At 42.5% G+C, this 20,871-nt stretch overlaps 1 protein-coding gene across 1 annotated transcript in view; it reads left to right on the forward strand.

Moving 5' to 3' along the window:
• Positions 1-1,187: 1,187 nt before the first annotated feature.
• znf408 (zinc finger protein 408) overlaps positions 1,188-20,871 on the forward strand; it is a 28,433-nt gene continuing 8,749 nt past the window's right edge. The window contains exons 1-5 of the mRNA XM_086294932.1: positions 1,188-1,310; positions 3,048-3,333; positions 12,590-12,648; positions 14,371-14,570; positions 19,463-20,220. Of these exons, the coding sequence (XP_086151058.1) occupies positions 3,052-3,333; positions 12,590-12,648; positions 14,371-14,570; positions 19,463-20,220 (1,299 nt within the window). The 5' untranslated portion in view covers positions 1,188-1,310; positions 3,048-3,051. The remainder of the gene's footprint in view (positions 1,311-3,047; positions 3,334-12,589; positions 12,649-14,370; positions 14,571-19,462; positions 20,221-20,871) is intronic.

The raw sequence follows: 20,871 nt of genomic DNA on the forward strand, positions 1-20,871 counted from the left end.
GAGAGGCTTTTAATGGGATGATCTCATTCTAAGATTTAAATTCAATATATTTAGACTGGTTGACTGAATTGGATCTTGTGTGTGGGTCTCTATGTGCATGTGTGTTTCCTCATGTGTACATATTTGTGATTGTGTGGCTGTAATAAATTTTTTTGCAGATTTTTGTCATTTAACAAGTATATTTGAGGGACCCTCAGCATGTTCAGCATTTTTTCAGCTGTCCATTTTGCTTTTCCAATTTTTCTGTTTAACTTATTACTATTGTGCTAATTCATAGCATTTCTGCTATTTTATAAGATTTGTGCTTAATATAGTATTTCTGCTAAATGTAGTATTTATGCTTAATCATACTATTTCTGCTTTTCATAGGATTTGTGCTTAATATAGTATTTCTGCTAAATTTAGTATTTCTGATTAATTATAGTTTTTCTACTAAATCATAGTACAGTATTTCTGCTTTTTATGGGATTTGTGCTAAAACAAAGTATTTCTACTAAATGTAGTATTTATGCTTAATCATACCATTTCTGCTTTTTATAGGATTTGTGCTTAATATAGTATTTCTGCTAAATTATAGTATTTCTGCCAAATTATAATATTTGTGCTAAAACAAAGTCTTAATTTAAAATTACAATATTCATAGTTCATCACAGTGTCTCTGGTAAATCACAATATTTCTGCTCTGTTGTACTATTTTTCTAAATCATAGTGTTTCTGTAATGTCTAAGTATTTTTGGCTAAATATATTCTTTCTGTTATCTTATACTATTTCTCCTAAATTCTTGTATTTTTGAGAAGTTATCATGTTTCTGGTAAGTTACAATATTTCTGCTAAATTCTGCTATGCTATTGTATTTCTGCCAAGTATTATGTTTCCTCTAAGATATTGCAGTTCTGCTAAGTTATTCCATTTTAGCAAACTTCTTTTGCTTCTGCAAAGTTTTTACAATTTCTGCAACTTTTCAGCTTTTTCAGCTACTTTTTGCATACAGCTTCAGCTTTAAGCATCCACACTGCATTTTCGCAGGAAATGCAAATTTTTCTAGTTGGACATTAGATTCCAGAGAGAGAGGGGGGGAGAGAGAGGGGGAGAGAGAGAGAGAGAGAGCGAAAGAAAGAGACAGAGAGAGGGAGCCTTGTCTCCGGTCCGGAACCAAAGAACTGTTTGAGTTTCCAGGTCGGACAATAGAAGACGCGGATTTTGGTTGATGTTTTCTTTTGCTGGATAACGATGGCTTTCCCAGAGTTTCAAGCGGAATACATATAGTGTTATAATAAACTATCTGTTCGAGATAGCGACCGCTCACTGTGTATGTACACATTTATTATAATTCTAGAAATAACTTCGAAAGTCGTTTGTGGTTCACGGACTTTTGCTAGTTAGCTAACCAACGCTACGCGGGCTGAAAAGTTGGTGGCTGTAAAACATCGACACCAGTAGTTACTGTTGACTTTCACAGCAACGTAGGTGCCTTGAACGAACGGACCAAGTCCACGGTCCGCTGTATGAGACTGCACTGCTTACACTGAGCCAAACGCTTTGCCGCTAACCTAGGAGCGCAGCTGTAGCGATCACAGTTGGCCAGAAATGCGTGTTCCCTGCGTTAGTCCTGCTCAACCTCAGACCCGAACTCTTTCATGGCATGCATTTTTAATTTCTCTTTGCTATTTGGGCTGATTGAAAACAAAGAATGTTTTTTTTTTACCTGATGTAGTTTCTGAGAAAACTGATATCCACATATGAGGACATTCGCTTTAAATTTCGATAGAACACTAAGTCACATTTAAAAAATGATGTGCAAAACTCTTTATTTGGTGTCTTTATTTTGGTGTCCTGAGTTTAAAAAAAACCCCCAGTTGTGCCTCTTTGAGCAGTATGGCTCATTTGAAATGCTGCTAACAGCTGCAGGAAGACGTATGTCTGTGACAGTGTAAAAATATTGTCAAAGATTTCTGAACATCGCACGAAACACGAAACATTTGTCCAGAAGTGCTACTTCAAACGTGTGAACATGTTTACACCTAAATGTGTAAAATTTAGCATTGTGGCTAGACAGCCCAAAATGTGATGTCCACATATGTGGACGCCACGTCCTAGGAGGTTAAAGCAGTATCCTTTCAGATAATCAGAGGTGAGAGTCAAATATACAACGTGAGAAGTAAATACTACAAACAGTACAACAATTTTCAAGATGAAAAGAAAAAGTCCAAAGTTTTGATGGTGCATCTTTAAACGAGTCAGTCCACCTCTGTTGAAATGACCGGTTGTAGCTATATTTGAGCATTAGATGGTTATAATGATATTTGGTTTCTGCAAATGGAAATAAAACTGAAATATAATTTACAAATAGTGCATTAACCAGTTTTGAACTTTTTTAATACCCCCTCCTTTTACACAGACTTAACAGTATTAGTATATAATATTGAGATATAGCAACATTAAGCTATAAATATGAAAGATACTTTAATACTAGGATAAAAATCCTTTGCAGAATCCATGGACCTTGTCCAGTGATGTGTTTCATCCCTTGAGATCCTCTCCTGGACCTTTGCTGCACCTGCCTTCAGATACAGCTTGTTGTCTTACAGACCTTTCGGTATATCTGAGCTTTACAGGGTGTTTTGTATCTTTAAGAATTTTTCATTTGGTAGCTATAATGCCTACATTGTTAATGCTATAGTTTTGATGAGCCCCTGGAATTACAGTCAGAAGGCTGCATTTTAACTACAGCAGCATTTCAACTAAAAAATAATCTTGAACGTCAGCAGGAACTTTTAAGTATTCTGCAAAAATTCAAGAGGGATCCAAATAAGCGTTCAAAAGTAGAGTTCAAATGAAGTACAATAAAGAATGAATTGTAGTGTAAAAATTAGTTGTTGTTTAAAAGCTATTGTAAACAGTGGTGGAAGTGAGCTGGAATGAAAGTGGTTCATGGGACGCTTAGATCTTCTGCAGTGCCAAATATGTGCAGCACAGCGTTGCAAGTTTACAACGTTATCCTTGGTTTAACTCGTGCCTGTAACCTGCTTCGTATTGTTCTCTACAGCTCGATGGCCTTTCTCGGTCCTCCCGTCCCATCTGCTCTTGCTTCATTTCTCTACTCGTCGCTTCCCTGTGGCTTTGCTGTAGGCCCCTCACGTCTCCACGAGGGCAGGCTGGGGCTTTGGTGGGTCGGACGCTCACTGGAGGCTGGATCCCTGCTGGGGAGAGACGGGGACATTGAGTGGGCCTCAGAGTATCACGCTGAGCCGGAAATTCACAGTGAAGACGGCAAACTCGCCACAAACTTTGAGACCGAAAGAGATCAGGCCACGAGAACAGAGGAAGAACAGGTAATGCACAGTGCTCACAGTATGCAGACAGAGTGGGCTATAGTCACTTTTAATATTGACTGTGCTTGATTTTGAAGGAGAAGTGTATATTTTTCATTTGGGCCTATTTTATAAATATTTCCAGATCTGAATATCTGCACTGGCTATCAGTGAGCACACTTTCATGTCCTTATTTTCATCCACTCAGTGCACTTTGTTGTTCTCTGTTTGCTTCAGCATGCAGTACCAGCAGCTGGTGTGCAAAGCTAACATATAATGCAGGGAGATAATAGCAAATAGGCTGCTGTTTGGAGAGATTGTTCAAGTTGTTTGGAGTCTGATCTTGCTACTGTAAGGTATTAGTGTTTGGAGAAAATCACAGACTGTATATAAAAGATGGACATAATGAAGTGACCCTACCCATTGTAGATTTCTGCACTCTGTACTTTGAAGCTTCAGCGTCTTAGCCACAGCCGTGTTGGTTTTTTGTTTTGGATACAGTGACGGTGAGCATATTTGGATGAGAGGGGGAACTGCTCCGATATCAGCGAGCTGCATCTATAAGCTGTATGTGTGTGACTCACACATGTAGACACTGCTGTTTAGGGCTGGGCAAAAGACCAATCAAATGCTTGCTAAACTTAAACTACCACCTGTACTGTGTGTGAACTGCCCAGTTGAGTAACTTGAATGAGTGGAGGTGAGGCCTGTGGGGCAGCTAGCAGCTACAGCTCTCTGTATCAGCACTCCTTTGTCGCTCTGGAGGGAAACCATAGAGCTGTTATGAAGGGGTTAAACCATCCACAGAGGCCAACACCACTCTTTGTACAGAGCTGTAAAAAAAACTTTTTAATGCTGTCAAATTGGCCATGTTAACATGGGCCTTTTTGGAGATTGAAACGCGTTTGGAGCCAGCCAAAACTCCAGGACATGAAGTTTTTGGCACCTCCGTGTTGGCTTTATTTTTCAGCCCTGGAGGTTGCCAGAACGCTAAACCGACAGTATCGAGAAGCTTCACTGACAAGCCTGTTATTTGGCCCGAGCAGCAACGGCGTCATGTCACAGCTGCTTGCTTTTTCAAGGTCTTCACGCAAGAAGCCTCTGCATTGGTTACATTCCTGTTATTATTCTCTGCTCGTAGCCAAGAGTTACACAGAGACAGACATCTGGCTTTATCCTCACAATCTTGTAGACAAGTACTTACCTCCAAGTATTCACCTGTCCAGTTCAAACATGCTAAATAGCTGTGGAAGGCCTCAGACATGTAAAGAAAGCTGCATGTGCAGAAGAATATATGTTGGACCAGCAGGTGAATCATGATTCATGACATTGTTTTGGCTGTGTAAGAACTGTAAGCCTGACAGAGACAAAAACAAGCTACAGATCTGGATTCTGTGCATGTGGTATGTAAGGAAGTGAGGAGAGTAAACACACACTGGTGTTCCTGAAAGTCTTTTCAGTGATTCTGTCTCACAGAAATAAACAGACACTGTTGATCCAGTAAAAGTCAAACATCTTGTCCTCAGTGACATCGCAGAGCTGGAGTCCCGATGGTGGGAGGAAAAAAACGACAGGAGGTGCAGCTGAATGATATCACAGACTGGCAGAGCAGTGGCCAGCAAATCAGCCTGTAGGGAGAGAGAACGGGTGAAGCAGCAACTGAACTTTTAAATGACACTTAGGTCCCTAAGCTTTGGGACAGTGACACATTACTGGCTCTGCACGCTGTTATAGTGGATTCTAAGTCGAACAATTAAGTTGTGTTTGAAATGACTGACTTTTATTTTTCATTCTGGGGTTTTTACAGGTACAAAATCTTCCCACAGGCTAAACACACGGACACACACACACACACACACACACACACACACACACACACACACACACACACACACACACACACACACACACAATTTTAACAGTTGGATGAAAATCCTTCAAAACCACAAACATCACAAAATGCTTCTTTTCCTCTGCCAGGCCTTTACAGCAGCTGCCTTCATTTGTTGCCTGTTTGTGGGTCTTTCAGGATTCAGCTCTGAGGACCTCTGCTCTGCTCGGGTCATTACCTGTTTGCACTGATTGTTTTCTCAGGCTGAATCTGAGCAGAGAGTACAGCCTGCAGCCAAAGAGTCACGCTAAAAAGAAAGTACACTGCATTCAAACTATGATTACATAGTGAGTGTTCCATATAACGATATGTATCAGATGACGATATAAAAATGTCTATCGTTTGTTTCGTGGTGTCGCAAAATAAACTGTTAGCAACAACGACAGTAAAACCATCGCGTCACGTGTCCGCTTGTTTATTTTCCACATAAACCTTTCACAATAAAGCTCAAGATCCTGTTGAGACTTTTCAAAATAAACGGAATCACGTGAAAGATGCAGAGTGTTTACGGATGAGAAGCCAAAAAGAGCCGTCAGGTGCTAAAAAATAAACCTTAGACTCAAACGTTAGAACAGGCTTTTCCCTGCAGCACGCCGTGTAATAAATACTCACAAAGAAAACAGCAGCCGATACAACCTATGTCTAAAAATGTGCAGTTTCATGCATCAGTTAAAACACCCGACTCCAGCTACATGACGCCCAGCTGGAAACACTTCAGCAACCCGAGATTCACAGAATTTACAGAAAATATTACATTACATTTTTTGTGATTTATATCGTTATCGGGACGATGGATGTTTTATATCAGGATATGAGAGTTTGGTCATATCGCACAGCCCTAGTGAGTGATGATGAGTGAGCTATCCCACAGGAAGGCAGGACGTCACTCGTCATTCTGTAACCACTGAACTTATCAGAAGGTAGTGTCTGCTGCAGGTGAGGTGAAAGCAGTCACTTTCTTTGTGACAGCTTTTTTACCACCAGTGGACAATATCACACACAAACACCCCCCCCCCCCCCCCCCCCCCCACACACACACACACGTATAAAACACCCCACACACACACACCCCACACACACACTGTGCTGTCTGCCTGCTGTCACCACCGTCGTTTGCTTTTAATATTAGTAACACAAGAAAAAATCATATTTTTCCAGCTAAAATCTTTTCACTTCCTTGAGATTGTTGATTACTGCGAACTTCCTTTTTATGTTTATTCTTTTTCCTTTTGTTTTAATGTATCTGATATTTCGACCCCTCTGTTTCCAAAGCTATAATCTGGAGCTGATTTTCACATGAATCTGTTTGTACGGTTCACTGAAAATATCTCTCTGTTTTTGTTCATAGTGACCTTTAATTTGTAAAAGCCTGAAAAAGTTTTTACTTTCAAAATTCAGAAATGTGTTCCTCTGGTTATTGTGCACAGTTAATGTTCATGAGCATCACTAGGGATGGAGAAAAAACTGATACGGGATAAAATCGCAATATTTTTCATGGTGATTTTGTATATATATGGATATTTAATAAAATACAGTAAAATACTCTGTGAATACCACCAACGAGCATTAAAAAATATCATTGAAAAATATCATTTTTCATCACATAAATCTGTGATTTACAAACACTGAGGTTCACACCCTCTTGTTCGATCATTGGCTAACGACATGTGAGTGACAGCTCGTTAGCCAATGAGCATGCAGTTTCATACCACAGATGATCCTCCATTTTTTTCTAGAAGTGTTTTTTGGGAGCTGTGGCTGTCGCCTCCCACCTGGAAGCCCCATCCATGTTTTATACTGTCTGTGTTGGCGCTCCTCTAGCGTGTTCTCCCACCTCACCCAGTGGAAGCTGGGTTAAGCTCCAGTGCCCTGTGGTTAAGCCGGGACATGGATGAACGTGCTGAATATTTACTGCATGTAGAATGAGTGAAAAATCAAACTTGAAAAGTGAACTAAATTAGTGTCAAGTTCAATAAGGGGCGGCAGTCTGATTTGTTTGTGTGTGATTTTGGACTCTTTATTGTCTCGGTGTTTATTTCACAGCTCTACTCCTTCCTCCTGCCTCAAAGCTTTGTGTCTTTATGATGCAGCTGACTCTCAGCTGTGGGACAAATTGTTGCTTTAATGCCCTTTAAAGCGCTGCCATCATAAGTGCATGTGATAATAGAGTTTCTCTCTGCATGCTTAACATTGAGCAGAGATAGAACAAATCGCCAGTCATTAAATTTAACCTGTACAGAAACCTTCAATTATCTCATCTTTGGGCCTGAATCGTGGCTGCACCTGAGCTCGTCACATCAGCTCTGCAGGACAAAAGCAGTAAGCACTCTTCAGCAAACACGCTGATCCTGTAAGAAAAGAAACGTTCGAGCGTCGTTCCAGCAGAGTGAAATCTCAGACCTGAATCCCTCCTGGCTGACTGAGGCATCTCATTGTGGGGTTAGCCTTGAGATGCTTCATAACGATTTCACATTGTGTGGGAGCTTTTGTCGGATGCCGTGCTGTGTCGGCAGCAGACGGAGCAAGAGCAGTAAATGGGAGTGTTTCTGCTTAATTAAGTGCAGACCCTGTGGGAAGATAATGAATCAGTGCTTGTAATTTCTACCAAACGTTTTAAAGAGAAAAAACATGGGATGCAGGGATGCCCACTCTCCCCTTCACTATTTGCAATTTTTATTGAACCACTAGCAGCAGCAATTAGACAGAATTCAGTAATTAAGGGCATAAAATGCAAGAACGTGGAACATAAAATCAGCCTTTATGCGGATGATGTGTTACTCTTTCTCCAAAATTCACAAACCAATATCTCTGGGGTGATTGAATTGATAAACTCTTTTGCAAGAATATCAGATTACTCAATTAACTGGTCAAAATCTACAGTCCTACCGATTAATTGCTCCTTCCATAATTCCTCTTCTACACCACTGCAATCGGGAAATATAAAATATTTAGGTATTAATGTTTCTCCCAAGCTTGCAGATCTAACTAAATTAAACCATATCCCACTTTTAAAGAAGGTAGAAGATGATCTGGCTAGATGGAAATGTCTACCCATATCACTCATGGGAAGGGTTGCCGCTATAAAAATGATGGTCTTACCAAAAATAAATTATTTATTCTCAATGATCCCAACTAAACCGCCACAAGATTGGTTCAGATCTCTAGATTCATGTATGTCCAAATTCCTTTGGAAAAATAAACCCCCACGTATAAGCTTAAAAACACTACAAAAGACCAAGGATAAAGGAGGACTAGAACTGCCTAACTTTCAGCACTACTTCTTAGCCAACAGGCTTCAGTTTATCTCAGGATGGCTAAAACACACCCTCTTAGATGAACCTTGGCTAGATGTAGAACAAGCACTCTGCAATAATCTAGAGATCTCAGACCTACCATTTATCAGCTCAAACATCCAACGACATGAATGCTTTAAAAGCATCAACATCAGCTCCTCTCTGACAGCATGGTGGGAGTTTCTAAAATTGACGGCGTCTTCATTAATCCCATGCAAACGTACACCTATCTGGAACAACCCTGACATATTACAAAACAATAATATGATAAACTTTTCAGATTGGAGTGATAAAGGAATCAAATATTTAGAACATATACTAGAAGGAACAGAATTTATTTCATTTGACAGACTAGTTACACAATATGGGATCAACAAGAAAAGATTTTTAGAATATCAACAAATTAAATCCATAGTAAAAAAGAAATTTAAACCGGGTCAAGTTGAACTACAAACACCACCAAGTGTGGTTCAATTTCTTACTCTTAAACCCCCCAAATTACTATCCAAAATATACAGAATGCTTTCTAAAACAGATGAATCAATATCACTTCCTATTGCAAAATGGGAAGCGGATTTATCAGTTAACTTAGACCTAAACTTCTGGTCTCAGATTTGCTTAAAAACCTTTCATCTAATTAGAAATCCCAGTCTTCAATTAATTCAATACAAAATATTACATAGAGTGCACTATACAGGTCATCGGATGTTCAAGATGGGCTTTACGTCTACCAACAACTGCTCACGCTGCCAAACCAATTCACTGGACAATTATATCCACGCTCTTTGGTTCTGTCCACCAGTTCAGAAGTTTTGGCGCGAGATATGTGAAGACTTATCGAAGTGTCTGAAATGTAACATTCCAACTTCCCCCTTAGTGTGTTTGTTGGGCAGCTTAGATAATGTCACTTCAGAAAAGAATATCGCCCATATGGTTTTCACTGCCCTATGCATAGCCAAGAAAACAGTCCTCATGAACTGGAAAAATAAAAATAATCTTAATTCTAACCAATATAGAAATTATCTATTAGATTACATTAGTCTTGATACAGCCTCTGCCACCACATCAGATCAATTGCTCTGGGCTCCTTTGATCAGCTCCATCACCTAGTGGGGGTGGGGGGTCATAGTTTGGTCCCGCCTTCACTGTTGTGATTGGTGTGGGGGTAGGGACAGGCTTAGGGCGTCGGGGGGTTCCCCGGAGGCATCTTCCTTGGGGGGCTCAACCCGGGGTAGCGGTCATGTCCGGTTAGGGGCTCTGTTGGCTCTCCGGTGACTGTTTCCTCGCGGCTGCGTGCAGCGGGGCTAGGGGAGGGTCTGTGCTGACGGACGTGGGTTACTGACCTAGTAGCCTGGCTGCCCCTGGGTGGGTCCGGGATGGGCGTGAGGTTCTGGGGGCGCTCCGTCTCTGGGCTGGGACCCGGACCGGGCCTCGGGGGCTTGGGTCCTGGTTGGTGTGTTGCCGGGGTTGTGGGCGGGTGGGTGCATGGGGGCCCAGCCCTGGAGCAGGGTGCCGCCGGTGCGTCGAGCCACCTGGGGGGCTCTTCAACTGGTGGGGGAGATTGTCACATCTTGCAGGAGCTTTCCTCTCCTCAGGAGCTGCCTCTGCAGGAGGGGGAGATACAGGGGAGGTGGAGGAAGATCTCAGCCTGGGTGTTTATTGTCTTATGTAGTCTGGAAGATGAGTGGATGGTGGGGTGGGTGCAGTTTTCTCTGTGGTGGGGTGGGTGGACTGTCCCGGGCTCTGTGGGGCCGGGCGGCGCTGCTGCACTGGGCCCGGTCTGGATGGGCCTGGGCCCCCTTTCCCTGGCGGGTCGCGGAGTATGGGGGTGCCTACTGGGGTCAGCGGGGGAGCTGGCCCCAGGGAGGGGTCACTTGCCCCTCCCTTCCTTCCCTCCCCATCTCCAGCTGCCTCCCTCTTCCCGCTCCACCACAACCACCCACACATGCAGGGCCTTGGAGTAGGGGTATGTCACCGGGGTGCAGAGGAGGCTACCCCCCCCTCTGTCCCCTTCTGGCTGCCTCTGCCTCAATTTTATCCCACAACTTAGACATTCACATTACTCACACTCTCATTACACATACATATAGGATCTTGGGGGTGGGCACGATACACGGAGTCCAAAGTACCATCAGGGTGTACACCCCACCCCTGGCATCGTTGCCCACCTCTCAATTTTAAATACACGTAGACATTGAGGGCTAGCAGGAGGGACCATGCGCTTACCTGCTGCTCTCTGGCAGGTAGCTCCAAGCCCTCCTGGGTTTTAAATGCACCTTAGAACGCACATGCATCAACACTACAATGAGCGGGTGGAGGGAGGTTCGGAGTCTTCTCTCACCCCCGTTCTCTGCGACCTGCTGGAGCAGGGGGGCTAGGACTAGGAGGAGGAGTTGGCCGTCCGACTGCGGTCTGGAGTGTGGAGCCTTCCTGCTGCTGCGGAGTCGGGGCGGTCTGCCTCCCCCCACCGCAGGGAAAAGGGAAACACCACCTGGGTCTGGGTGCAGTTCCCCCCTCCAGGGGCCGGGGCACCTAGACCCGGTTTGTAGAGTACGCTTGGGGAGTGTGATCGTGTGTACAACGTCTCTTTATGTCTGTCTCCACGTTGGTTGAGTGTGGAGTAAGTGCATATGAGAGCATGAGGGTGGGAATGGATGTTTGTATCTGTGTGTGCCTGTATTTCTGTGTCTATATGTCAGGTTGGGTGTCAGGCGCCACCTCTCTGGGGACATCTTAGGCCCTCCAAGGTATGGAGGCCTATCTCCCCCTACCACCACTTCCCCTGCCAGTGGCGGACCCCCTCAGACATCGGTGCATTGGTGGTTCTTTGTGTCCGGGGATGGGCGTCCAGGTACACACCGGCTCACTCCTTGGCGGCCGCTTATCGGGGCCTGGAGCCTGGGGCTCGCTCGGGCCACTTCGGAGGTGGGGTGCCCCCGGCCTCTCGGCCTGGGGCTCGGTCACTCAGGCGCAGCTGGCTGCCGGCGGAGCTCACGGGCGCGTCACTGCAACCCCCCCTGGCTTCTGCTCCGCGGCTGCTGAGTGAGCCCTCATCTGGGACTCTCCTCAGCTCTTTCCGGGACAGTGGCGCAGCTGCCCCTCTGTTGGTCTTCCTTGGTCTCTTGTGTTCTGGGGGCCTCTGGATGTCTGGAGTTTTGATCTCCTCCACACCTGCTTCACGCCCTGGAGGACGGGGCTGTGGCCCCCCCACACCCTCTAGCAGATTATTACATGAAGGAACCTTTTAAAAAAACAAAAAACAAGCGCGTCCATGCTCACAGGTGTACACACGGGTGATCACACCCACAAACTACACCCTTTTTGGCTCCTACCTCAAAGCACACTGTGTTCTGTTGATCTTATGTGCTGCACAATAATGTTTAACATTTAGTATTTACTGTCATATTCCCATATATCATTGTGATGTTGTTTATTCTATTACTCTTGTTCTCTTCTGCTTGCTTTCTTTTTTCTTTCTCAGCAGGTGATCCAGGTGATTGATATATGCATTTTTTTTCTCTGCCCGTTCTGTTGGTTTTTGTCTTTTGCCCTTCTCCCCCGTCCCTCTTCTCAGCTGTTTCTCTTTCCCTCTTTCTTTCTCCCCTTCTTTCCCCCAGTCAAGTCTGTCCCGTATTCAGTAAGTGAAAATAAAATAAACAATAAAAGGTGAATCAAATGGACCATTACGGCAAGGCTGGGATGGTCAGTTTGGTAAAGTAAATCCGTTGGGCATCTTTCTTTGCCTTTAGACAACAATTCTGATGGCAAAAGAGCCAAACTGGACAGGCCAAAAAAAAAAAGAAAAAAAAAAAAAAAAGAGAAAAAACATGAAGAGATCTGGTCAGCGATGCGTTGCTTTATCTGTGATTAATCTTTAAAAAAAAGATTTCTCACAGATAATTTGCAAGGGCACCTCGATCAATCCACGTACAATGCACAAGCTGCCCCTCTGAGACAGACGGGAGGGTACTTATCACAATTCTGAACATTATAATAAAAGTACATATTTCATCCTCGTATGGCAGAGTCAGTCCCGGTGCAGGATGGGAGACGGTGTGTGAATTATAAAACATATATTAACTGTGTTTTCCAGGCTTCAGTGGTGAAAGCAGCAACTCGAGATGCTTCCATACAAAGAGCCGTCTGGGTCAAGTAAGTCAGTTTTTCAAAGCAGACATTTAATCTGATTTATTTTGGACAGTGAAATCAAACACTTCCTCCTCTGATTTATTGCCACTGAAATAAAAACAGATCAAATTTGTCACGTCCACCACTGTCCTACAGGAACTGTAGTAGTGTATAGTAGACCTATGAAAACTGAGCAGGATGTAATGGGTGAGGTCAAACACTGTCCCTGCAAATACTCCTGATGCATGTGAAACTGCTTCTCTAATCATTAAAGTGGCTTTCAAATGTCATGAACACGTGTGGCGCCGTGTGCCAATGCCAGTGTGGCAAACCCTGCACTCAGTGTGGTTACACGTCAGTCTGGTTGGTTTTATGAACGCCATGTTCACAACTTCCTGTCACAAAGAAAAGGAGCTAGGCGTTGCTGCTATCTGCCTGCTAGCATGTGGTTGCTAACATCTTACAACCATTATCGGCTGGTGTACGTTAAATAAACCAAAAAAACTAATGAGTAGTTTAACCAACTAGCAACATTTAAACTTGTGGTTGACCAGAAGTTTATTTACAATGGTTCTTTGTCCAGAAGGTAACATTAGCATGCTAACATTGTCCCACAGACAATGCTAGCATGCTAACAGTACAGAGTTGCAGTTCTTAAAAAGTCACAGGCTGTATTCATTGTGAGGGTTACCTACTTTGTCCAGTATCACATTTGGACTTCAGCTGCACAGTGACTGAGCTCACCCAGTAAAACAGAGGAGGCTGAACAGGCTGGACTTCCTTAAATGCAACGTTCCTTTATTTATTCAGCAAACAAATACACTCTGTATAAAAATAACACAAGTTAGCGTGATAATTTCCATGTACCAGGGAAATAAAATGGTAAAATATTAATAATTGCTTATTCAAATACAGGACATTGAATGATTGCACTAATCTAAAGGCTAATAATGTTATTATAATTCATGACAGTGCAGTCTAAGTATAGTTAGCAGGTAATAACTGTTAAGATATTTCAGCACAAACTTTGTGGTCAAGGACACAAAGTTTGTGTAATATTCATTGAGTGGGTCCGTGAATGTCCAGCATGCATGGAGGTGATGTGATTCAATGTCACATTCAGTGTAATTTATTATTGGAGTATTCTGATTGATTGTGATTTGGTTCAGTAAGCCTGGAGTCTGGATTTTACCATCGTGACTTATGCAATAGAAGCAGAAACAAGACAAACTGGGAGACGTTGATTTTCTCCTGAAAATATTCAGGCTTAGATATTCTACTAGACTCAGGTACGTGTACCTGCATCACTATTTGAAACTTCCTGTTCCTCAGCCATCTCCGTCCATTCTGGAAGTTTCTACCAGGTGGTTTGTTTTTTCAGTGCTGCAGCCTGCATGTCGTCCACATTACCTCCTCCTGCAGGCAGTGTACTCCACAGTTCCCTGATTGAAAACTGGACCATTTATCTCTCACTGACTGAAACTGGAAACACAAATATTACCATCACATTCTGACGCTTGTCTCCTGCGATGGGTCATCAGAGACTCAAACACAGACAAAGAAAATAAAGAGTAATCAAATAGACTCTGCTGCCACATTATGCATCACCTCACATACATTATGTTGGCATTCAGCCTTTTTGCCCTAATTCTCAGTAATCAAATGCAATAATGCATTATAAATTCTGGGAGCTTCTCTGATTATATACATTTTTCTTTAGTATGTATTTCTGTTGAATTCCCCCAGCTTTGCCTGCCAGGCACCAAGCAGAGCCCAGCAGAACGTGTCGGTGCAGTGTGTGTGGGGGGATGTGTGCGAGGGCGAGTGTGTGGATGTCCGTCTGCGTCTGTGTCGGGACATCCAGCCGGGAACAGAGCTGCTGCTGTACGCTGACAGCGTGGGAAAAGTGTGTTCACATGTTCGTGGTGACTCCGCTGGACATACAGGTGAGAGCGAGAACACGGTCTCCTCATGTCAGAGTCTGTCATTTATGTTATATTAGGAATATTAGAGCTTTTTCTCAGTTGGATTTTTACTCAGATCTGTATTTGTCTTTTTTAACTGCATCGTCACAGAACTTTGCAGCATGTTAAAATAAAATCACAGCCAATTAAAATACATTTAATATATGAGATGATTAAAGGTTTATTTATCTATTTAACACAGAGACCAACATCTTCTGTCATCTGCAAGGAAGAGTTTCTGTTTCACTAACAGTTTCAAATCCAATATTTATCGTCTTTTTCGCTCGGGTTTGTCCCTCACCGGTCCTAGAGAACGTCTTTCTTCTTAAGCTGTCTAAGGAGCTTGGAAAGAAAAGCGTCTGGACTTCTTTAAGTTGCTTGAAGACATTTGACCTCTCATCCAAATCAAATCAAATCAAATCACTTTTATTGTCACATCACATGTGCAGGCACACTGGCACAGCACATGCGAGTGAAATTCTTGTGTGCGAGCCCCACAAGCAACAGAGATGTGCAAACACAACAACACAAACGAGCAAAATACAAGAATGGCCAACCTGAAACTAATAAATATATGTACAATATATAATAGTGTATGCATTTCTGGATGTGTATACTAAATATTTTCCTGAAGCTTCTTCAGTTCTAAGGTCAAATGGTGGAGAGTCCCAGTAAAATGAGCGGTGCTGAGACAGATTTGCAGACTTGCAGACTTTCTGCAGATTTAGCCACTACAGACCTCCCAACTTCATGTGGCCTTTGTATTAGCTCGTTACTTCTGTCTGAATGAAGTGGTTTCTGAAAATCCAAAGAATATGATGCTTATGCTGCTTTTCAATGCATCGCCTTAATGCTGTCTTAAAAATCCAACAGTGAGCAGCTAGCTACAAACTCTACATAATGACAAATAAAAAAACAGATGTGGCTCCTTATTAGGATTAGCTTTCTAGCAAACAAGTTAAATTACACTAAACTAGGCTAAGCATTAGCCAAAAGAAGATGATGTTTGTAATCAGGTCGTCTGGCCTCCAAGGAAAGCTGTGGTGACATCAACAGGCTATTCGAGGGATTGTCTCGTTATGCTGATCGTCCTAATGTTAAAAACACTGTAACACAAGCATCAGCCTGTTGTTATGATGATATGTGGATTCAATTCATAAAATGACTTTTAGCAGTAAAGTCTCCTTACTTCCACTCTTCAGCAGTCTAGTTTGGTTGAGCTTAAACCCACTGCAGCTTACTGTTTCTGTAGTTTTGTCAACCGTTGTGTGGCTGTCTCTGCTCAGTGCAGTTAGAAAGTCGTAATCTGAGTTCCCAATGCTTCTCATGAACAAGACATTTCAGTGCTGCTGCGATGAAGATCCCAGGAGATCAGCAGCATCAGAAACCAGCCTGTCAACGTCTGCGATAACATTTTGCCCTTTCAGTTATTACATGTTCATGTATCTGTGGCTCCTGATCCGTATCTGTAAGAGTTTATGTATTAAACCAGGATCACATGATCGGCTGACTGTAAAGTTGCATAAACGAGCACAACTAGGTGGATGGTTTCTGGATAAAGTTGCATAGATATATCTTTGTGTATCCAACCCTTTGCAAATGTCAAAATGAGTTAACAAATCAGACACATTTGCTGGAAATAGTCGTACTCTTGGAGTACTTCTTGTACTTCATATAGCTGTTGTTGTGAAGTGCGCAAACAGAAGTTCGAGTGGGTAAGGTGCAGTTTTCTCTCTATACTGATTTATGTGCTTCACCTGCAGGATCGAGGGGGACATTTTCCAATTCATAGGTCTGAGACTTGAATGTCTCAGCTTCTATGTCAACATTATTTTCATGTTTAACAGCATCATTTAGTTTCAGCCGAGAACTGCACGCTGAAAAATCTCTGCAGTCAGATAAAAGTCACTGGAAACTAGGATGGAAGCTCGGGATTAATAATTAGTAGATGTAAAAAAAAATCTGGAACACAGAATGCATTAATTAAAAGGGAAAATGGAAGGAAACAAATGTTGAGCTTATTTGTTTTAGAGACAATAATATACTCTCCAGCTCTGCTTATCTTTTATTATTTATGTTTGTGGAGGAGTGATGTGTTATATGCTGTGATCGATGGGACACTGAGGAGGAGCTTCATGCAGAAAATACCCAAAAGCACCAGACTGTGGATGTCTTATTAAACTTGTGCTATAAAGCTATAAATCTCAAATGCATTTCCAACACAATTTTGAATGCTAAATGAAAGATAATAAGATAAAAGCAATTGATCCCTGCAGGGAGGTTACATTGCTGTGGTGGCAGATAGTAATTAGATTTAGAGGGGGGAAAGAAAATTGCAATATAAAGAATAAAATAACGAGTACATAAAGGAATTAAAATGAACAAGAAATAATGAAAGAACAAAGGTAAGCAATGAAATAGATGGAAAATATTTGAAATCCTTCCAGAAGAAAAACACAGCAAGCAAATCATAAACCAGACAACTACTGTCCATAAGTAGTATGTGTTTGTCTAAATATGGGTTTGTAAGTCATTAAATGCAGTAAAGACATTTGTTTCTAAACCTAATTAGCGCACGGACAGCACAGCGGTGCTCGGTGGATATTTAGGACATAAAGGCACAACATTAACATAAATACAGTGATACAGATATAATTGAGGCACAAAAGCTTTGCCGTATTTAGGCATTAGTTCTGAAGCTGGTTTAGTCCATGTTTCACTGCAGTCCAGAGATAAAAGACAGACGGTTACAACAGCTCAGTTTTTCTTGTGCTGCACTTGTTGAACAGAGTTATTTTCCAGATGGGGCTCGTGTCCACAGGCCGCTGTTTCCGTGTTAAGTGCCTACGACCTCATTTTCTGAGCACTTCTGTCAAGCGCTCATTGTTGCTAGGATACAAAAACTGTGTTCTAGCATTCAGACTTCAGTTGCTTTAAATGTGAGAGCTTAAATAACTGGGCTGTCAGTGACAGCAAAGTTGCAAACCATCACCATCATCACTTTGCACTAACAAGTGCACATTTGCTAGGTTAAAGACTGGCCGAGGTACCACTGGCATCCTCACACGCATCTCTGTCAAGTCTACACAGGGCTGCAGTGAATGTGGAAAAAGGCTGTAGAAGCACAGCATAAACATTTACTGTAAAGTTGAGTTTTTCTTCAGTACACTTCATATTCAAGTCACTGAGTAGAATGACTGAGGAGACAACTTCCAGTGGGTTAGTTTGGTAAATTGGAGTATTTATATTTATGAGTCCAGAAAACCTAATTTACCATCAAGTATTATGATTATAATCTCAGTCAGTGGAAAATCAAAAGTGTGTGCGTATGTTACGTCCCTCTGCAGTTTTTAATCGTCTCAGTGTTTTCAGCTGGTGCTAATTGGCCACACCTAGTCAGGTGTGGATAAAAGCATACCTGAGGCAAGCTTTCCGGCAGTGCACTAGTCTTTGCCTTGGTGGCACCAGCCATTTTAGCCAACCTGGTTTTCCATTTTAGGATGAAACCTCTTCTCACCCACACTCTGTTATTCATCTCCTTTTTTTTATGTTGCGGCTTTTGAGCCGGGTCGTAACAGCGTAGAATTACCAGTCCAGTAAAACATAAAGGTTGGCACTGTGGCCCCAAAATAAGGTTTAATTTTTTTTGCCCCCCGTAAGTTAAAGTCCTACTTCACAGTAAACCTGATGTGTGCATTTTGAAATCCGGTCTTTGGGCGTACAGGCTGGACAACTGGAATCTTTAACGCTTGGAATTTTACCAGATTACTGAGCCGTGTCAGCAGAGGTGACATTTATGGGCACAGCAGTGTTGCACAAATTGAATGACTGTCAGCCACAGGATGTGTATAAAGGATCAAAGTAGATTCAGGTTGTGCTCTGTGAACGATTATTGATTTCTGAGTGAGATCCATACCATAATCCTGCCATCTTGTTTAAAACCTGACATGCTGTGGCAGCCACAGTTCAGTGGGTGTCTATGTCCAATGACTGTGTCCATCTTTAATGTAAAGATATATTTGATTTTTTTTACTGAGAATACAGTGAGCACGGTAAGAAAAAAGAAGGCAACGATGAGCACTGTCCATACTGACGATAGGAGGATTAATATGGGAGGAAGACGCAGCTGCAGTCCCCCATGTTTAACTTCTTAAAAACTCATGGCATAGTATTGCAATACAAAATGTAAAAAATGCTGCAGTGTCTGAAATCTGATAGTTCTGAATTCTAGATGTTTTAACCAATTGCTACATTAGCCAGAATGAGCTAGCAATAGCTTGTTAAAAATTATGTGATAATTAAGCAATGAAGTAAAGAATAATTTAACACTGACATTTATGCTGTACAGTAAAATGATGTTTCCAACATAACATGATTGTATCCATGCTTAGATGAGGAAGTTGATGGCACTTTCCTCCTCCTGAGGCTGCCATCAGTAGCCTGTTAGCTTAGCTTAGCATAATTACTGGAGGCAGGGGAAGAACTAGCTTAAAAGCCACTGTCTTGTGGTAACCACAGCAGGAAGCCAACTAGTTTAAGCCTAGCTTAAGAAATGATCTGATTTGTTAACCTCTGTAAAATCATATTATAGCTCTTTGTTTAGTTTGTGAGGTGTATTAGTTACCTGTGTCTTTATTGTAGGCTAAGCAACCAGCTACAGCCTCCTACTGAAAAACATGTGTGGAAGTGCTCTGCCCTTTGAAAGCCAACAGGGACTGATTGTTCTCCAACTCAAATCACAAAAACCTCAAAATATTCAGTTTACCATGATATAAGGCAGAAAAAAGCAGCAAATGCAGATTTCTCGATATTTAAAGCTGGAAACAGAGAATTTGTGGTGTTTTTGACAGCTTCACTGTATTTCTATTGGTCAGGAGAGAAGGTGGAGCAGAGAGACCACTCAGAAGCCACAGCTGCCAGTGTGTCAATCAATAAAGAAGTGACAGCTAACAAACAGGAAGAGAAAATGCAGGATGATGCAGAAGATGAAGATAGAAACCCCAAAAGATGCATCGAGAGGAGTCACCCAATTACACAAGGGAGGAAGAGAGTCAAGGGGGTGCTGTCGGAGCCGAGTCCAGACTATGACAGACAGCAGGACGATACCACAGACAGTGTAACAGACAGGACACCTGATAATGACACAGCAGCAACTGGTAACAAAGACAGTGTCCCGTCTCCTGTGGACAGTCAGCCACACTGTAACTCTGCTGAAGGAATAATGGCAGAGCCCAGAGACTTCCCTGCACCCGCTCCTGTCCGCTGCAGCTCCCGCCTGGCTGCTAAACCCCGACGGGTTCACTGCCTGAACAGCCGGGTGAAGCGACTCCATGCCCGCCCCGACTCATCCAAACGCCTAGAGGCACAGAGCCAGACCTCCACCAAAGATGGAAAAAGCTCAACAGAGATACCAGAAGGTGAGATGGCTGCAGTGCTTTGTCCCGATGGAGTCGCCCATATGTGGCATTCAGAGACCAGAGAGAGGCGCTACAAGTGTCCCATATGTGGTAAAAGGTTCTACCAGATCGGCCACTTGAAGAAACACCAGTTCAGTCACACGGATGAGAAGCCTTTCACTTGCCAGGAGTGTGGGAAAAACTACACGTCAGCAGAAAGCTTCAAGGCTCATCAGGTATCACTCAGTCAGCTTACTGACTAGTCCTTTATTTCGACTCCTTAATTTTATCTCATAAGTACACCGCATGATGGTGAATGCACATATTAAATATAGTTAATATAGTTACAGTTAGGAGGTTCACTTATATACAAATAAAGCTTGTGACACTGGCTCCAGATTGTTCCAAACGCTCTGTTTCAGACAGTTGTTTTCAGTCCTGGCTTTGAATGATGTCATAAGGAGCAACCAATCAGAAGAAAGGTGTTTTATAGTGAGAGGGAATGAAAGTACATCAGCTTGTTTCTGACACTGGGTGAACTGAGGGGCTGCACAAAAAGTATTTATTTGAATGATGTAAAGTGTCAGTGTAGGTAGTGTTAAAAAATAAAAAAAAAAGTTGGAAAACACTTTATTAGAACCAGATCAAAAGCCTCTTCTTTCATTTCATGCCTTTCTTTTTTTACCCAGTTGCTCCCTTTTCTCCTCTTATTCTCTTATTTTCTCCTCTTCTTGAATACAAAATCCAAATGATTGAGGTAGTGATCAGAATGCTGTGGCTGATCTGTATATACACAGTACAGCAATATGTCTGCGATGAGCTGAAGTTTGAGAAAAATCAGGTTGGATGGAGGTCCTTACAAAGGGTCTTAAATGCACTTTTCTAGG

Source organism: Aulonocara sp. 'chitande type north' Nkhata Bay, linkage group LG1, assembly GCF_057382095.1.
Source record: "Aulonocara sp. 'chitande type north' Nkhata Bay isolate Kocher_YH1m ecotype deep benthic linkage group LG1, A_spYH_male_GT1.1, whole genome shotgun sequence".
NCBI classification, from domain to species: domain Eukaryota; kingdom Metazoa; phylum Chordata; class Actinopteri; order Cichliformes; family Cichlidae; genus Aulonocara; species Aulonocara sp. 'chitande type north' Nkhata Bay.